The sequence below is a fragment of the Tachysurus fulvidraco genome, chromosome 22 (assembly GCF_022655615.1).
Source record: "Tachysurus fulvidraco isolate hzauxx_2018 chromosome 22, HZAU_PFXX_2.0, whole genome shotgun sequence".
NCBI classification, from domain to species: domain Eukaryota; kingdom Metazoa; phylum Chordata; class Actinopteri; order Siluriformes; family Bagridae; genus Tachysurus; species Tachysurus fulvidraco.
This window is the reverse complement of record NC_062539.1, coordinates 9,923,127-9,940,976: the sequence shown is the minus strand read 5'-3', so window position 1 is coordinate 9,940,976 and position 17,850 is coordinate 9,923,127. Positions and strand designations below refer to the sequence as shown.

The 17,850-nt window shown below is 39.1% G+C and overlaps 1 protein-coding gene across 1 annotated transcript; it reads left to right on the top strand.

Moving 5' to 3' along the window:
• Positions 1-120: 120 nt before the first annotated feature.
• map6d1 (MAP6 domain containing 1) lies at positions 121-17,415 on the top strand. Its single transcript, XM_027143196.2, has 3 exons — positions 121-1,474; positions 8,614-8,842; positions 16,257-17,415. The coding sequence occupies exons 1-3, from the start codon at positions 1,014-1,016 to the stop codon at positions 16,332-16,334; spliced, it is 768 nt and encodes a 255-aa protein (XP_026998997.1). The 5' UTR covers positions 121-1,013; the 3' UTR covers positions 16,335-17,415.
• Positions 17,416-17,850: the final 435 nt, after the last annotated feature.

The window sequence follows — 17,850 nt, the reverse complement described above, 5'->3', positions numbered from 1 at the left end:
AACTCACTCACTCACTCACTCATTTTCTACCGCTTTTATCCGAACTACCTCGGGTCACGGGGACTCAGGCGTCATCGGGCATCAAGGCAGGATACACCCTGGACGGAGTGCCAACCCATCGCAGGGCGCGCGCACACACACACTACGGACAATTTTTCCAGAGATGCCAATTAACCTACCATGCATGTCTTTGGACTGAGGGAGGAAACAGGAGTACCCGGAGGAAACCCCCGAGGCACTGAGTTCAAATGTTTTGAACTCAGATCTATAAAGCTATCTGTATACTTTGGTTAATAGTTTGTTGTTTTTTTTTATTTTATTTTTTTTTTTTTTATAAATTTTGCATCAATATAAGCATAAACAATCGATCACCGTAATCACTAATGTAGCTGCTTCTAGTATCTACAGTAATAGCTCCCAGATCTTTATTTCTGTACATTAGTGAGGTGACAACTTGAAGCTATCCCTAGATGTGGAGGATACATGTATGGCTGCACCCCTGGTTTCACCCTGTATCCTGTATTGTCACTATATTAATGAACTTGGTCACTTTGACCAGTGTTTGCATTCTGATTAGATATTGCGTTACACTGTACACTTTACTTTGCTGTTAATTATTGACACTTTATGAATGAATCATAAAAGAGTCCCAAATCTATGGACACTAAGAACTGTTTTCATTTATGATTAGAGGATGGATGGAATTGAATTCATTATTCTGCAGTCATTAGAAGTCATTTCTGTAACACAGCAGGAGTCCTTTGCTTTTCGTGGCTCGTTGTCAGATTTGTTATGGATTTTTCTACGTCCATGAGAGATCAGTGAACACGTGAAATGAGAGTGTAAAGCGTCATGAGCGTGCATTTTTGCTCTCAGCCCTGTTCGCTTCATAAGCAGCACTAGGATTCACCCGTTCTGAATGTGACAGAGCAAATTCTGCATTTTTTTTTTATCTTTTAGTTGATTCATTTTATTTTAGTTTTCTTTATTTTAGTTCCATTTCTCAGATCATTATGGCGTGGCCGTGCATTAGCCGGGTCTGCTGTCTGGCGCAGTTCTGGAACCAGTTTGACAAATCGGACCTGTCCGTCCCACTGACCATCCAAAACTACTCTGATATCGCAGATCAGGAGATCCGATCGGTCACCGGACACGTTCCCACCGAGCGAACGCAGACGCATTGTCACGCCACTCCGGAGCACAGACACGTTTCCGCGACTCAGGACGGCGGAGTCAACCGAGTGCATCGCAAGCGCGCGGAGGCGAGTTACAAACCGCCCGAGGACGCGCCGTTCCCCAGCGTGACCCAGTACAAACAGGACTATAAACCGTGGCCCATTCCAAAAAAAGACAATTTTCCATGGATTATTAAAAGCAGTCCTGGAAAGCAGAACCAGCTGCTGGCAGGAAAAGAAGCGCGCACAGCCAGAGAGAAACACGTTGAGAGCGAAGCGTCCAATACAAGCTCTTACAGGTAACAAACTAGAGGAAGGAGTGTTTCCACACCACTTACTGTACTGGATCAAATCGGCTACAGATGCAGTGTGAGGACGCTGTCTGTGATGAGTGATGAGTAATGTCAGAAATAATTTCTCAGAGAAATAGTAAGCAAATGGAAACATGCGTAAAATCAGTGTATAAGTAAAATCAAGAAACGCCTGGATAAGGGCTGTTGCATTGCAGTGGTTTAATATCGAATAGCCAAATGTAATGCAGTGTATTATGTAATGCACTTTGTTAACTGTGCCCCAAGCGAGGGATGAAAAAGAGGCACCGAAACCTTAATAATGACTTATAATGAGGCTGTGATACACTAGGCTGATCTCCTGGCTCCTAAATTGTGCTGTTCCCCCCCCCCCCCCCCCCATTTTCTCATAGCCCATGCGAGGAGATAAGATCCGATCACACACTAATATAGTGAGCCATCTCGATAGTGTGCACTAATAGAAAACGCCAAATCTAATCAGCACATACAGTAATGATTCAAAACGCAGGCCTTAAAAGCACGATTAAGCTGCACATTAGTTCATGTAAGTGCTGATGTGGCCCATTTCTCACAGTTGTTACTCACTGTAACACTCAACATTGCTTCTTCCTCCTTCATGTAATGAAGACTAATTATTTATCCTTTCATTTTTTGCTGCAATTGTGAAATTATGATGTTCTGATGTTACAGTCTGCTTTCAGAGACAGCAACTTATCCCCAGAAAATTATGCAAATATTCCTGTACGTGTGGAAATGCATGTCTTCATGGTTTGAATGTCTAGCAGCGATCACAGGGATTTTTGTACTGATTATACACCGATCAGGCATAACACTGTGGCCACTGACAGGTGAAGTGAATAACACTGATCTCTTCATCATGGCACCTGTTAGTGGGTGGGATATATTTGGCATCATGTAAACATTTTGTCCTCAGTGCTGATGTGTTATAAACAGAAAAAATATGCAAGTGTAAGGATTTGTGAGAGTTTGACAAGGGCCAAACTTTGAAGGCTAGACAACTGTGTCAGAGCAATTCCAAAAGTGCAGCTCTTGTGTGGTGTTCCTGGTCTGCAGTGGTCAGTATCTATCAAAAGTTATCAAATGGTCAGTATCTATCAAAAGTGGTCAAAGGAAGGAACAGTGGTGAATCGGCAACAGGTTCTTGGGTGACCAAGGCTCACTGATCCATATGGGAAGCAAAGGCTGGCCCGTGTGGTCCGATCCAACAGACGAGCTGCTGTAGCTCAAATTGCAAAAGAAGTTAATGCTGGTTCTGATGGAAAGGTGTCAGAATACACAGGTTTTTTTTGCATATAGGGCTGCATAGCTGCAGACCGGTCAGGGTGCCCATGCTGTCCCCTGTCCACAGACGAAAGCGCTAACAATAAGCATATGAGCATCAGAACTGGATAACGGAGCAATTGAAGAATGTGGTCTGGTCTGGAATGACGTTTTCATCGGGAATACATTGCACCAGGATGCACTATGGAAAGAAAGCAAGCTGGCAGAGGCAGTGTGATGCTTCGTGCAATGTTCTCCTGTTAAACCTGGGGCCCAGTTATCCATATGGATGTGACTTTGACACATACCACCTACCTAAGCATTGTTGCAGACCATTTACACTCTTTCATGGAAACTGTATTCCCTGTTGGCTGTGGCCTTTTTCAGCAGGATAATGCACCTTGCCACAAAGCAAAATGGTTAGGAATGGTTTAAGGAGCACAACAAGGAGTTTAAGGTGTTGACTTGGCCTAAAAAAACCCTTATCTCAATCCAATCGAGCATCTGTGGGATGTGCTGAACAAACAATCTGATCCAAGGAGGCCCCATTGTTTGTCTCAGCATTCTGAGTGCACATAGAGTGAATTAAAGACTGCTTTTTAAACTGTATAATGCACACTAATACTGCATAATTGTCAAACTGCTTAATGTAGATGCTCTCCCTGAGACCATTAGACACATCTAGATAGCTAGTGTTGTGGAAAATCTTACTGAATAAAAATCAATACCTCTGATGACAAGGGGCTTAGTCTGCCAAAAGCCAAACTATTGAGAAACAACAAAGATGAGACTTCTGCAGATAATCTGAATCAATAGAATTTTGAACCAGCCTTTTATACAACCTCTTTTTATACGTGCCACAATTATTTCCTATTTTCTTATCTTATTCACAAACACGATAAGAGCCCTGTCATTAAAAAATTCTCATCAGCATAGCTATCCATACCCACACTTACTGTATAAATTCTGATTGAAATAATCAGACTAACATCAATGTTGATTTTCTTGAGAATAAAGTAAATCTATTCATTCTCACACTGAAAATTGCTGATTTTCATTCTTTGTGTTTTACAAGGTTTCATTATAAATTATTTAAATGTTGACTTGACATTCATGATTGTAAGCATCAATATACAGTAGCTCTTGTGAGGCCTTGCTAAATCATAATTATTGTACTCAAGCCAAAATTATGTATATATCTGTATATGTTAACCATGTTAAATATTTGGTTCAGTATTCTCATCAGGATATATTTATATTTATCTATATATTTCCCTTCTCTGGGACTACCTACATCAAGTTCTACCTACCTCGAGAGCATCCAACCTTTCAGAAATTAAATATTGTGTTACAAACTTTGCATGTATTAGTTTCAGTGCTTGAATAGTTGTTACAGTTATTTAGAGTACACATTATTCAGTCAAATTTGTGTAGTCACCTACAATTATATCATATTCAATTACAGAATCATTCTTATTACAACAACAAATCAAATATTTCTATAAAATCAAACAAGTAAGATTTTCTATCAGCATTACAAGCAAACAAAAGTATTATCATCCTGAAGTATTCATTCTTTAGCAATAATTCACCTTGGTGTTGGCTCTTCAACCCAAATACTTTATTAATGGTAGAGAGAAAACATTGAGGAGAGGTTAGGCTAGCACTTTCAGTGGTGTGAAAAAGTGTTGGCCCCCTGTAAGCATCAATATACAGTAGCTCTTGTGAGGCCTCTAATAAGATCCTCAAAAGCTACACAGCATGCCAGGATCCAAAGAAATTCAGGAACAAATGAGAAAGGAAGTAATTGAGATCTATCAGTCTTGAAAAGGTTATAAAGCCATTACTAAAGCTTTGGGACTCCAGTGAGCCACAGTGAGAGCCATTATCCACAAATGGTGAAAACATGGAACAGTAGTGAACCTTCCCAGGAGTGGTTGGCCGACTAAAATTACCCCAAGAGCGTGGCGTTGACTCATCCAAGATGTCACAAAAGACCCTACAACAACATCAAAGAACTGCAGGCCTCACTTGCCTCAGTTAAGGTCAGTGTTCATGACTCCACCATAAGACAGAGACTGAACAAAACTGGCCTGCATGGCAGAGTTCCAAAAAGAAAATAAAGGCTTGTCTCAGATTTGCCAGACAACATTTTGATGATCCACAAGACTTTTGGGAAAATACTATGTGGACTGACGAGACAAAAGTAGAACTTTTTGGAAGGTATGTGTCCCATTAAATCTGGCATAAAAGTAACTTGTATGCTTGATTGCAGTTCTTTCAGCTAAGGGTGGCCCAACCAGTTATTAGGTTTAGGGGCAAGCACTTTTTCACACAGGGCCATGTAGGTTTATATTTTGTTTTCCCTTAATAATAAAAAACATTTAAAAACTGCATGTTGTGTTTACTTGTGTTATCTTTGACTAATATTTAAATTTGTTTGATGATCTGAGACATTAGTGTGACAAAAATGCAAAAAAAAGAAAAAATCAGTAAGAGGGCAAACACTTTTTTTCACAACACTGTACATCCAGTGTATGGCTCAACACATTTTCTTCTTTCTTTGAGGTACTGGAATCCAGATTCTTTGAATACTCAGAAATCCAGTCCAGAGTACAAGATCAAAGGATCATGCTTTAGTTCATAAATCTCTTCCTTCAGTTCATTGTTCTTATATAGAGCAGTGTTTGTAATTGTACCAGATCCAAGAGCCATCTGTTTAACAGAGGCCTGTACATGAAAGGACATCAACAAGGAGCCACAACTCCGCATAATGCTTGTTCCACAGCAGTTAACATTACTCCCAGCTTTACACACATTTTCACATCAAGTCAAGACTCAAGAAGCTTTAATTGTCATAGCTGACGCAGTACACAGGGACACACAATGTTTCTGGTTTTCCCTGCCTCTGGTAAAAGTTTTTCCAGGTGCAGTATTGTTTGGGATTTTATTACAACATTCATCGTTAAAGTGCATAATATACCCCCTTTAATGCCATGAACCAATTTAGTACCTGCTTGTTTTGCCATGTCATTTTACTAGATGAACGTCTACCCCTTTTCCACCAAGGCAGTTTGTGTCCTGGTTCAGAGCCAGAGCCTAATTTAAAATCAGTTCTTTCTTTTTCAACACCCATAGCACCGGCTCTGAACGAGGAATAGTGGTTCTTACGTAGCACCAAAACGTTGCTGGTTTGGTTGCCAATGTAGTTTTGCAAAGCCTTGAGCATTAACAGTAAAGCAACATCCACCATTGTAGATGTGTTTATGTTTGCCGCTACTGTGCTAATGTTGCTGTATAACGTTGTATACAGTGACGTAACACTTGGCTCAGTGTTGGCTCTCTAACCCAGAGAAAGGCAAACTTTGAACCAGCACTAACTCTGAATCAGCACTCAGTTCTTTCAGGTGGAAAAGGGGCATTAGCGGTTCTCCCAAAACAGGCAGTGCTGCATCCGTATAGTTAATTCATTTCTGGTGCTCATCTGGGATTCCTCTTGGCTGCTCTGTTCAGACTTTGTACAGGCTAGGATCTGGTATGTAGCCTGTATACCCAAATTATACCTTAAGCAATATCCATATGATCAACTCCTGCATGATTTCAAATCAGGTCAAAGGCATGTAAAACTAATGAGTCAGATTTACTGTCATATGGTTGCCCTTTAAATGCCAAGGGAATCATGGTATTTGTGTTTTTTTTAGTTTAGACCTACAACATCTTCTAGCTTATCCATCATTGGAACTGGCATATCATCCTTTATTCCTTCTCTGAATAATATGGTCATAACAGGATCTTCTTCAGGATCACTTTCTGTATTGTTTCCATAATTGTAACTGTATTTGAACATTTGCATGTGGGATTTCGGTTTCTCCCATCTGTTCTCCCTTGAGAGCTCTTAGATCCATTCAGGATGGATATTCTTTTCTAAGTGCTTGCCGTAGAACAATATTGGTCAAAGGCACTTCCACCTATCTGCTGAGTGCTTACAGCCGGTGTCATATATGCTACTATGTGAACAGCTACCATCTTAGTTGTTCCCAAAATCTTTGCAAGCAGTTTCTCGTGTCTGTTATAGCAAGCAATCTGCCCATTGTCTCTTCTTCAAACACTGTGATCCTCTTCCCACCCCCATTGTGGATGTCAAGATCGAGATCATGTGTGGCCCAGGGTACATTATGTGCCTGTGCACTAAACTAGGAAATAATGCTGTTGCTGTTCTGTGCTTAAGAAATGGATCTCAAAGGGGACTCAATCTACCTGGCACTGCAAAGAAACTGAAAAAAACAGAGAACAGACATGTGACTTGCAACAGTGGTCTCTATGTAGTAGTAGTAGTAGTAGCCTTTATTGTCACTGGTCACAGGTACCAGTGAAATTAGCCATCAACCTGCCCATACATACAATACGTACAATATGACAAGGGGGGAACCGAACAGGAAGACAGGGAATTGAAAAGAAATACAGCATAACACGAGGGAAGGGAGGAGAAAAAACAACCCCCAGACTATGCTCCGGTGGGGAGTACAGTGTGGGAACAGGAAAAACACCTCAGCAACATAAGCACATAAACAGTACGCCATAAACACATGACTTGCAACAGGCGAGGGGAGTGGATGTAATCCAACACAGGCAAGCAGCCATCAGGTCCTGCAGCCTTTATCTTTGGCGCTGGTCACAGACCCGCTTGTCAGACTGGCGGTACGAAGCGGCGACACGTGGGATGGGGGGGGGGGGTGTTTGCATATGTGTGTGTGTGTGTGTGTGTGTGTGTGTGTGTGTATGTAAAAGTGTAGGCCTGGAGAGTTGTCGCTCCCGGCATCAAATCTTGGTGCCTCAGTCCGCAAGATTGTCATAGCGATACACAGCAAATTTCCATGGACACAACCTTGATTAGGTCTCAGAGTCAACAATCAGAGGGTGTCTGTGGAAGTGGGGGAAGGAACGCAAGAGAGTCTCACTGCAGTGCTCTGCCAGGGGGAGTTGTTGTTCCAGCAGCGGCCTTGGCCGAGGCCAGTGCTGGTTGAGGGGAGCCTAAAGCAGATAAGTTTGGAATTGTTTGGTCTTGGGGCGAGTAGATGCATTCCAATTTACACGACTACTCTCTTAGTCAATTCTGGTCTCCATATCGATCCATTTTTCTTTCCAAAGCCATGAGCTTCTCCGTGATGTTAACCAAAGCAATATCCAAAGCAATGAGCTTCACCGTGATGTTATCCATATTGCGGTTATTAGTCCCAGCCTCAGTGCTGACCGCTCTGCCTACTGCATCAATCATAACGGGCAGCCTTGGGAGATTTTGAACAGCTGTTGCCATTTTCTGATTCTCTCGATAACCCAGGGCAATGCCTAATTCAATCAGCAGAACTCCTGTTATCATGGTTCCGAATAGGTAGATATCTTCAATGTCCTCCACGGAAAGAGGCGCCAGACACACAACCTGCCACGACCTGCCCATACCAGCTTCTCCTTCAGGGGTCTGACATGTGGGGTTGTTTGATTTACAAATTGTGTCATGAAAGAAACTCACAATATACAAATACAAATTCATCAGTTAATATTTTGAATATCAACTATGAACAAACAAAACACAATTTAAAGAGTACATTCATTTTTAGTCATTTTAGTTTTTCCTGCAGTAGTTCCTTCAAAATATAGAGTTACTCTGACTCAGAGGAAATCAAACACAAAATATTGTGTGAATGAACAAGTTATAAATATGAATGAAGTCCTAAATTATAAATAGAACAGTGTTTGTCATCATGGACAATTGTCCAGTTGGGGTCATTTACCCAAGAAGTTTGGGAACGTATTCTAATCCATAATATTTCATTTCTATCTGGATTCAGAGAGGAATACAGGCCCTGGGCAGGGGTGCAGTCATCCAAGCCTGTTCAGAAAAGGCCTACATTTCTGGCTACAGCGAACAGTGTGCCTCCTCCTGAGACCAGCTACCAGGCTGCCTTCAGTGCTGACACACACAGGCACTCAGACATCAGTGTGATGGACATGAGCGCACACTCGCAGCCCAACATCCCAGAGATGGCAGGCAGGGCTGAGGTCAGTTCCAGACCAGAGGTGAGTCGGAGTGTGGTGTCAAGTGTGTTTCCATATTGTTGATTTTATGCCTAATTTAACACACATTTGTTCTTTCTAATTAAGTTCCCCATCTAATTATCTTATTTCCTGAGTTGGCTCACTTGTGTGGCAGCACTTCATTATCATGCTGTGCTGTGACTGTCCTAGATTTGAGAATGAATAACCTGCCCTAATGTTTTCCCTGCACTTTCAAACTTACTCGGCTCATTATACATTTCATAAGCTGAGGCCTGTGTTAAGACAAAGCAAATGATCTGTGTAAATACTGTTAAATAATTTATTTTAGGGAATTTTTAGTAGATCTGCATATATTTTGGAAATGCTGACTTTTATTTTTCTCATTTGTTTTTTATGCCAATGAACTGTAAATGATTAAACATATATACATTTAGTGACAGCCACAGAACTACATAAAAGGCAAAGAGCTATAAATGGCAAAATGATGACTAAACAGCAAAAGAATAGGTTTGACTTCTGTCTATACCTTTAAAGAGTGCTGACTCCATTGTGTTGCACAGCCAACTTGTAAGCAAGCAGTCATCTGAAGAAAAATAAATAATTTATAACTGTCTGTTCCTACTTAATTGCAGAACTTTTGACATAATGTTGCATTAACTTACAAAGTACCATCGTCTTCTTAGGTCGGTTCTCTATTACCCAGTTAACAAAAATTTACCAAAATGCGTTTATGCAGGTTACATGTGAGTAAACTGTTCTCTCATTGGTCAGAGTGAGCATGTTTATGTTCCAGGGTTCTATTCAGTGATCATCCATCAAGATAGTCAGCAGCTCTGCAAGCTTATTGTGGCTTTCTTTTAAGCTGTTACTGTCTCTCTTTATTGAGAGATTGCTGTTTCAATGGTCTGTTTTTGAATTGCCACCACACTAAGAATTCTTTATCAACAAAGACCTATCAGAAACATTAACCTTCGATTTATGTGTGCCTTTAACTAAACTAACACGCGATTTAACACAATTCTGATCATGCATTGCTATACTATTGTGTTTGTTTGGAAGGAAGCTGAGACCAGCTCGTTCAGTACAGGACCCAAGACTATTGTGGTGTGATTTCGGGTGCACTGGAACTGTGCCGCAAATTCCATGAATGAACTCAACTAGTACTTGGGTCTGCACTTGTTTAGGAAGTAATGTAACTTGCACATATGTTTTAGCTAATGCATCATTAGTTTCCACAATACATATGTACCATGACTGGAAAACCATTCACTTTCAGAAATATCACAACAGTTGTGTAAATGCGCCTGTGAGCAATTCATAAGTAATTTTCATATCCATTTTGATAAAATAATCTGTGATTATATCTTGAATAATAATGTTAGGTGATTCGTGGTATTTCAGAAACTGCTGATTTCCTGGGATTTCCAAAATATGAAAAGTAGTCTATAGACTTTTCAGAGACACAGATAAAAACAACAACAAACTTAAAAGATCCCATGAGCAGCTACAGTATGGGCCACAAATCTTGGTAGAAGAGGTCAGAGGAGAATTGTTAGACAGGCTAGAGATGACAGGAAGGCTACAATAACTCTATAACCAATGAGCTGAAAAACATGTCGGAAAGCACATGTAGATTGTTAAGGAGAATGTGCTCTAACAGCAGAAGACTGGTTGTCAGATAAGATCAGGAATCAGAGGCTTCAGTGGGCACAAACTCATAAATTATTCAGCTGAAGATTGCTCCTATAATTGTGTGGTTAAAGGAAAGATTACAATCCACATCCTAACTCTTTTAATTCCCTAGTATCTATGTTGTGCAATGAATATTAGGCTGCTGTTAAAGATTACTGGCTGGTTGCTGTATAGTAGGGTTACAAGCTAAACTGTATTTTCTATCACTATTGTGAGGTGATTTTCAGAATGGCTCAGATGTTGGAAATAAAAGCTCAACTAAAATTTGCTTTACATACAGACAATAGTAGAGACTCTCAAGTTGTAGAGTTATGTGGTGCACAGTGTTCTGCACTCCTACTCTAATAATGTGACATCCACAATACATGATATGTGAACAGCTCAAAATGTTGCTGTTTTATAAGCTTTTAAACTGAAACAATGTAAGGTATTTAAGGCAAGCTATCAGTGTGATGAGTTATAATAGGCATAAGATCAGTTCAATTCAGTTCCTTTTATTTGTATAGCTCTTGATTGACTTTGTACAACACAAAGCTAATCATTTAAAATATATTGGTGGTTTTTAGTCATTGGCCTAAATCTGAGTACAATTATTCCCAATGTGGACTCACTAGATTCTATTGACCCTTGTGCATTTGTGTTCATTTTACGTCATCACAAATGCTTCTACTGTATGTCCCACAACATTCGGCATCACACATACAAACAGGTCATTTTATTTTCTGAACAAATGTAGCAATCATAATTGTATCGGGGTCGGTACAATGGTGCGCTTCCTGATCCACATGACAGCTTTCACATTACTAATTTATTCAATCTGTTTCATACAAATCTGCCGGTGTGAATACCCCCATTAATCTTCTTAATATGTAAAACGTATGCTTCAACACTGCCTGATTACAGCTTTGATATCTTTTGAAAATGGTGGTAAATGTCATGTAACACTACAGGAAATCTTCAGCTGTCTGCTTTGAGAAATGAACATTCATTCATTTTAGGCCATTAATGTTTTAACAAATATTATTTTCACCAGTTTTCCAGAAAATATGAATGTCTATGTAATTCTTCTGTATTATTGTGCAACCTCATAGCAGTGTATTAGATTTGGCCAATATTTCACATAGCCCTAATGACCAGTTGAAAAGACTTTATTCAGATTCTAAAAGATTTTATTCAATTAGTGAATCTTAGGGAATTTGGGGGAAAGAAGGGACTTATGTTGTTCGGTAGGTCAGAGCTCAAACCAGGGGCCTGTGAGCAAGGCCCATAAACCTCTCTGCTCTTGGGTCACTGTACCATGGCTGACCCTGCGCTCAGACACCAACTTCCTAACAAGTTGGGATATGCTAAGAAAATCATTTCGCTGTAATATATATGGAACAAATAAAAAAAGGATACTTCTTCTTTTCATGTTTGGCAAAAAAATCTTTGAAATAGGTGACAAGCAGAGTGAAAATGCTTCTGCTTGCTAACACTATTTTCAGAAGCTGTGTTGGCATCTTTTTTGCGTTCATGAGCATCTTTGACAGAAAGGTTGATTTCTTTTTACTCAAATCATTTTTCATTATTCGTGGTATTCATACAGCAGCTTGCATGGCAGATGATATTTTTATTTTTTTTGCAAAGATTCTAAAACCTACATAAGCCTGTCCCCTCTCTGTGCCATCTGCTCACATGTGTGATGTGTTCACCAGCTGACCGAGACACTACAGATGCCTGAACCATGTCCCATCTGGGCAAGAGATTAAAGAACATCACAGTAATATTGGGAGAGAAGATTATAATGAACAGACACTAATTCAAGAAGAATGTATAGCTACATTTAGGATTATTTCCCTTATTTATTATGTTATTGGACTTATAATAATAATAATACTAATAATATTCATATATTAATACATAGGAGAACTACTAAATTAATTGCTAATGTAAGGAATAACACACAGCAGACTGTGCAGTTGTACAGGGTATACCTGGGCAAAAAGAAACACTTCACCTGTCAGTCACAGCTTTCAATAATTTTGAATCACATGAAAAATGGGTGCGTTCAAATGAAAGTTTAAATATTTTAAGTTGTTTAACACATTATATATCAGAAAATTAAAACTTAAATTCATCTGATGTCATCTTCTGATCTAAAACAAAAACTTTTATGATGTTCCAATACATTTAGAGGGAACTGCATATATATTGTCTAATCAACTTTTGGGTGTATTTCAAAGTTATTCTGACCTTAACATTAGTTAAGTTTGTTGGATCCTGTGAATACTCAGGAAGAATCACTGCACTCACACCTAACATCTAGTGCTTGTAAAAATATTTAGTATTAAATATACAGTATTATAAATAATGCTACATAGGCCAATATTGAGAGACGATATACCCTGCTGCATTAGTTTAACAATTACCAAGGGCATCCTGGATCAATTTGTAAGGCCCTAGGTGAATACCACAGTGTGGGACAATGACAGTTAATTGATATCCCAAATTATCCACACAGTGTAATCAACATCAATTTCTTTCATGCAGTTAATTTTCAAAGTGAGTCACATGTTCTAGTTTTTTGACTACTTGTGTGGGAGCAAACAAGGTGCCATGTTATTAGTTCTTTAACATATCTAGATGTTATGTGCAGTATGCTGGAACAGTCTGAAGAAGATCTACATATGAGCATGAGGAACAGTCTGTGTTTGATGATAAATATAATTTACTGGCTCTTTAAAGTCTATTTTACTATGGGTTCTGATTTTAAATGACAGTAATTCTAGTGTTTGCAAATGCAGCTGGTTGTTGGCATAGCTCCAAAAGATGCTCGTTTACATTGCAGTTGATGTGGAATAAACCTTTTCACTACAGTAGATAACACTGCAATGCATCAGGCACACTATGCCATTTCAACCAAAATGTTAATAGCCCCATTCTGGCTGAACTGACCATGGATCCATCTGCTTAATGTTACAAAAAAAATCTTTGTGCCTGTAACCCATTAGACTGGACCAGCATTCCTAGATAAACAGGTCAATATGGCACAGCAGACCAAACAACTTGAAAATATGCATTTGGTCCTCTGAGAAAATCCCCAGCAAAACTGGCATGTTTGCATAGTCTCAGATTCACACTTATTAGTTCACATGCCCCATTTATATATGAGTTGTAAATGGAAAGTTCATGAGCTCTGGTACTCTGGGAATTATAACGAAATGTTATTATAGTTCTGTGACTGAGGCCAACTGGGTCACACAATATAGTGACCATCATAAGGTAACCTTGTTCTCGATATTAAGTCACAAATCTATGTTTGTGATCATTAGTTTTTGTAACAAATTAATTAAAATAGCCAAGATTTAGCTTATATTTCTCTGGTTTGGCTTGGTAATGTTGGCTGTATATATTGTCTCTTTGCCAAAATGCTTTCCAGTGACAGTGATATGCAATAATTCTGTGGCATTGTGAGTGAATGGAAACTGTGTGTTTGTCCTGTGCTTTAAGACTGGAGTTAAGCATCAGAATACATCAGAGTACTTGAAGAGATTATGTTGCCCTAGGCTGAAGAGGAAATGCCCCTGAAACGGATGACAATGACCCCAAACTTTATGGAGGCTTTATAGAAGTATAGAAACAGAATAAAATTTTTAAATTTTAAAGTTTAAAAGTAAGTTACTATATATCTCTAATGATTTTCCCTTATAAAGAAGCCAGGGGTGATTGGTAGCAAGGAAAAACTCCCTGAGATCATATTAAGAACAAACCTTGAGAGGAACCAGGCTCGGAAGGGAACCCATCCTCATTTGGGTGACACTGGACAGTAAATAATGAATATATAAAGAATGTAATTTCTTTGTATTTAAGTGGAATTAAGCAACCAAGAGCTCCTGAGCAATCAAAAGGTCAGCACAATTTCAGAGTTCAACACAGACTCAACACTAATTTCTCCCTGCCAAAGTCTTCAAATGATCGCTGAAGCAACAGAAGAACCCCATCTATGGCAATCCCACGAGTCACTGGCTGTCCATGCAGAACAATCCCCATCAGAGTGCACACTGAAGTACAGTATACACTAGTCATCTCTTCTGAGTGCATTTTTTTCTTTTTTGGCCAGCAACTACTACAGTCATAACAATTCTAAAGTTATAGCCGTTGGCTGCTCTCGAGTGCTGCAGATGTTTTTGACGAGTAAGCAAGCGGCTGTCTCCCACGATGATGCACAGGATATTGCAGTTTATGATACAATAAACACTTTTAACTTAAATGTGTGGCAGGCATTACTGTTTGCCAGTCTGATTCAGCCAAGACACTGTGAAGTATTGGCTCTGGTTGTGGATGATTGGATTGTTGATGGTGCATTCATAGCTCTCTTGTACACCAAAAACCACACAGACATATACTCATCTCAGTAAGAAAGGCAGAGCCCCTAGTTTGCTGTAGATAAAGGATTTCCCAATGAAATGGGTCCTCCTGGGATTAGTATTCTGAAGTAGTCAGATTGAGAGAGATTGAATTAGCCACATTAACCAGCTGGAACTGAGTGTAGTCCATCGCATCATAAGTTTACCAGCACTGTGTCTTTGCAATATTTGGGTCCTCTTGGTGTTGTTTGCCTTTGGTGTAAGCTCTTCTGCAAGCGATGTGCAGCTCATTGACTGGATCAGGTGCATTGCTGTTTGAGGGCACTCATTATGAGACCATTCAAGATAATGAATCGGATGCCTAAAAGCCAATCACTTTAACCCACTGAGTGGTAGACACAGTCACCATGATGTATAGATAGCATAAAGTGTGGCATAGTACTTTGCAATCACTCTTGTTTTAATGCTCAATTATAGGCATGCCCAGTGGTTTGAGTGTGAAAGTCATCACCAAGCACTTTTTCACTTGCTGAGCAATGGCCTCAATATACACCCACACAGCCAAATGGATGTAAAGAGCTGAATTAGCTCCCTTAGATATAATGTTCAGGCAATTATGATGAGCCATACTGCTTAAAGCAGCCTTCAGTGACAAAGGTTAAGTAGCCTTCATACTAAAATCTAACCAGTAGTGTTCACAGACCTGTTCACAAGGACAAGGGCTAAGGTTTTAACAGGGGTTCCCACTAAAAAGACTAGTAGCTAGTATAAAGAGCAGATCTAATCTTTAAAAAAATCCTTCTTCCCCATGTTAAATTTTCTTCCACTCACCAGTGTCCTCAATTTTGTCGTATCTTTCCTCTTCAGCTTGTCTTTCATATCTTATTACATTAACATTCTGCATTTCATTCATCTCTGAACCTGAACTGTCAGAACACTTTTTAAGGCAAAAAGTGTTGAAATATCAATCAAGATATTTCTTTTTTACTCTTTTTATCAGCAATACATATTGAATAAGAAATGTGGGTGTCATCGATCATGGATGTGCTCTTGAATGTTATTCATTTATTTGGTAGACCTTTATTCAAAAAAACATTACAAGTAACTGCAAGGTTTGGGGGTTTGCTCGAGAGAACTACAATGGATATCTGATTGTCTTGAAAATTGAGCTCACAATGTTCCACTAAATTTCAAAACCTAGTCACAACCTCCTTTACTCTATATGACTAAAAGTATATATTAGCTATATTAGAATTCAGTCTTCTGTGAAGGATTAGTGTTATTTGTATTTAAAGCCTGAATTATTTATTTATCAATTATTTTGCATCAATTATTACATTGTTTTAATAGTAAACTGACTTCTCATTTCTAGTAAACCTTTCATTTCTGTCTGACAGGAGCAGCTGGTGAGGACAAAGTTGTCTCCCAACCCGTCCGCTGTGTTCCAGAGTGGATCAAGAAACTTCAACATATGACTCAATGGACCAGTTAACCTAGAAAACACAAATGGATTTCAGTTTGAGACAATGCACACAGAGCTCAGTGAGGGAACTGTATGGAAGGTTTCATACGCTGAGGCAACAACCTTTAACAAACCAATGTTGCTGAAGTTTTAACTGATAATCTGATACCGGGTAATAAAACACTCAAGGCCATTCCATAGTTCAACATGGGTACAAACATTGGAGGAATGTAGGGCTAATTTCACTTAGTGTGAAATCTATGCAAGAGAATGAATTTCTGAAATTAATATGTTTCATGCCTTTAGCAAGTCTTTAGTATTTTGATATACAGTGTCTTCCATATATATTATTGGCATCCTTCATGAAAAAGAACAAAACATTACTATATAAAATCAATAATGCACTTAAGCGTACAGGCACTTTGTATAAATTTATTAAACCTTTTCTGGTCTAACTTTGGTTTTAAGTAGTGCAAATTTCACTACAAAAAATGGTTTTAAGTTACAGCACACAAGCAGCACAAAATATTTTGTGCACTGTAGAAGAAGATAGCACAAAGTCTGTTCCTGTAAGTTTGATGCACTATGTGCACGCCTCTGTTTTGAGCTCCTTTCATATTCTTAAGTTTATGCATTGAAATCCCTGTTGAATTCAGACCACAGAATTTTAAAGAGCAAAACTGAGTTTGTGGTGTTTTTTTCAGAAGTGCTATTTATGGCCAATAATAAACCTCCTGGCTGACGTCTGTATGCAGTTCTGTGTTGACATCAAAAACATGCTGATGGTGTGCATGTCCATAGACCCTGATTATGGAATCTAATGGCTTTAAATGTCTTCAGTACATATATATTTTATGTCTATGCTTGGTATTATAACTGCTTATGTATTCTCTAACCTGTGCAGGTCAACACATCCTTTTCTTTTGTATTGATAGTTCTTCAGAGTTTCCCATGGTAATGGAGGATAAAGGCATTTTACAACTGTACAGTCGTGGCCAAAAGTTTTGAGAATTACATAAATATTGAAAATTGGAAAAGTTGCTGCTTAAGTTTTTATAATAGAAATTTGCATATACTCCAGAATGTTATGAAGAGTGATCAGATGAATTGCATAGTCCTTCTTTGCCATGAAAATTAACTTAATCCCCAAAAAACCTTTCCACTGCATGTCAGGCGGATTGGGTTAGAATGGCAGACTTGACATGTTAAAAGGAGGGTGATGCTTGAAATCATTGTTCTTCCATTGTTAACCATGGTGACCTGCAAAGAAATGCGTGCAGCCATCATTGCGTTGCATAAAAATGGCTTCACAGGCAAGGATATTGTAGCTACTAAGATTGCACCTAAATCAACAATTTATAGGATCATCAAGAACTTCAAGGAAAGAGGTTCAATTCTTGTAAAGAAGGCTTCAGGGCATCCAAGAAAGTCCAGCAAGCACCAGGATCGTCTCCTAAAGAGGATTCAGCTGCGGGATCGGAGTGCCACCAGTGCAGAGCTTGCTCAGGAATGGCAGCAGGCACGTGTGA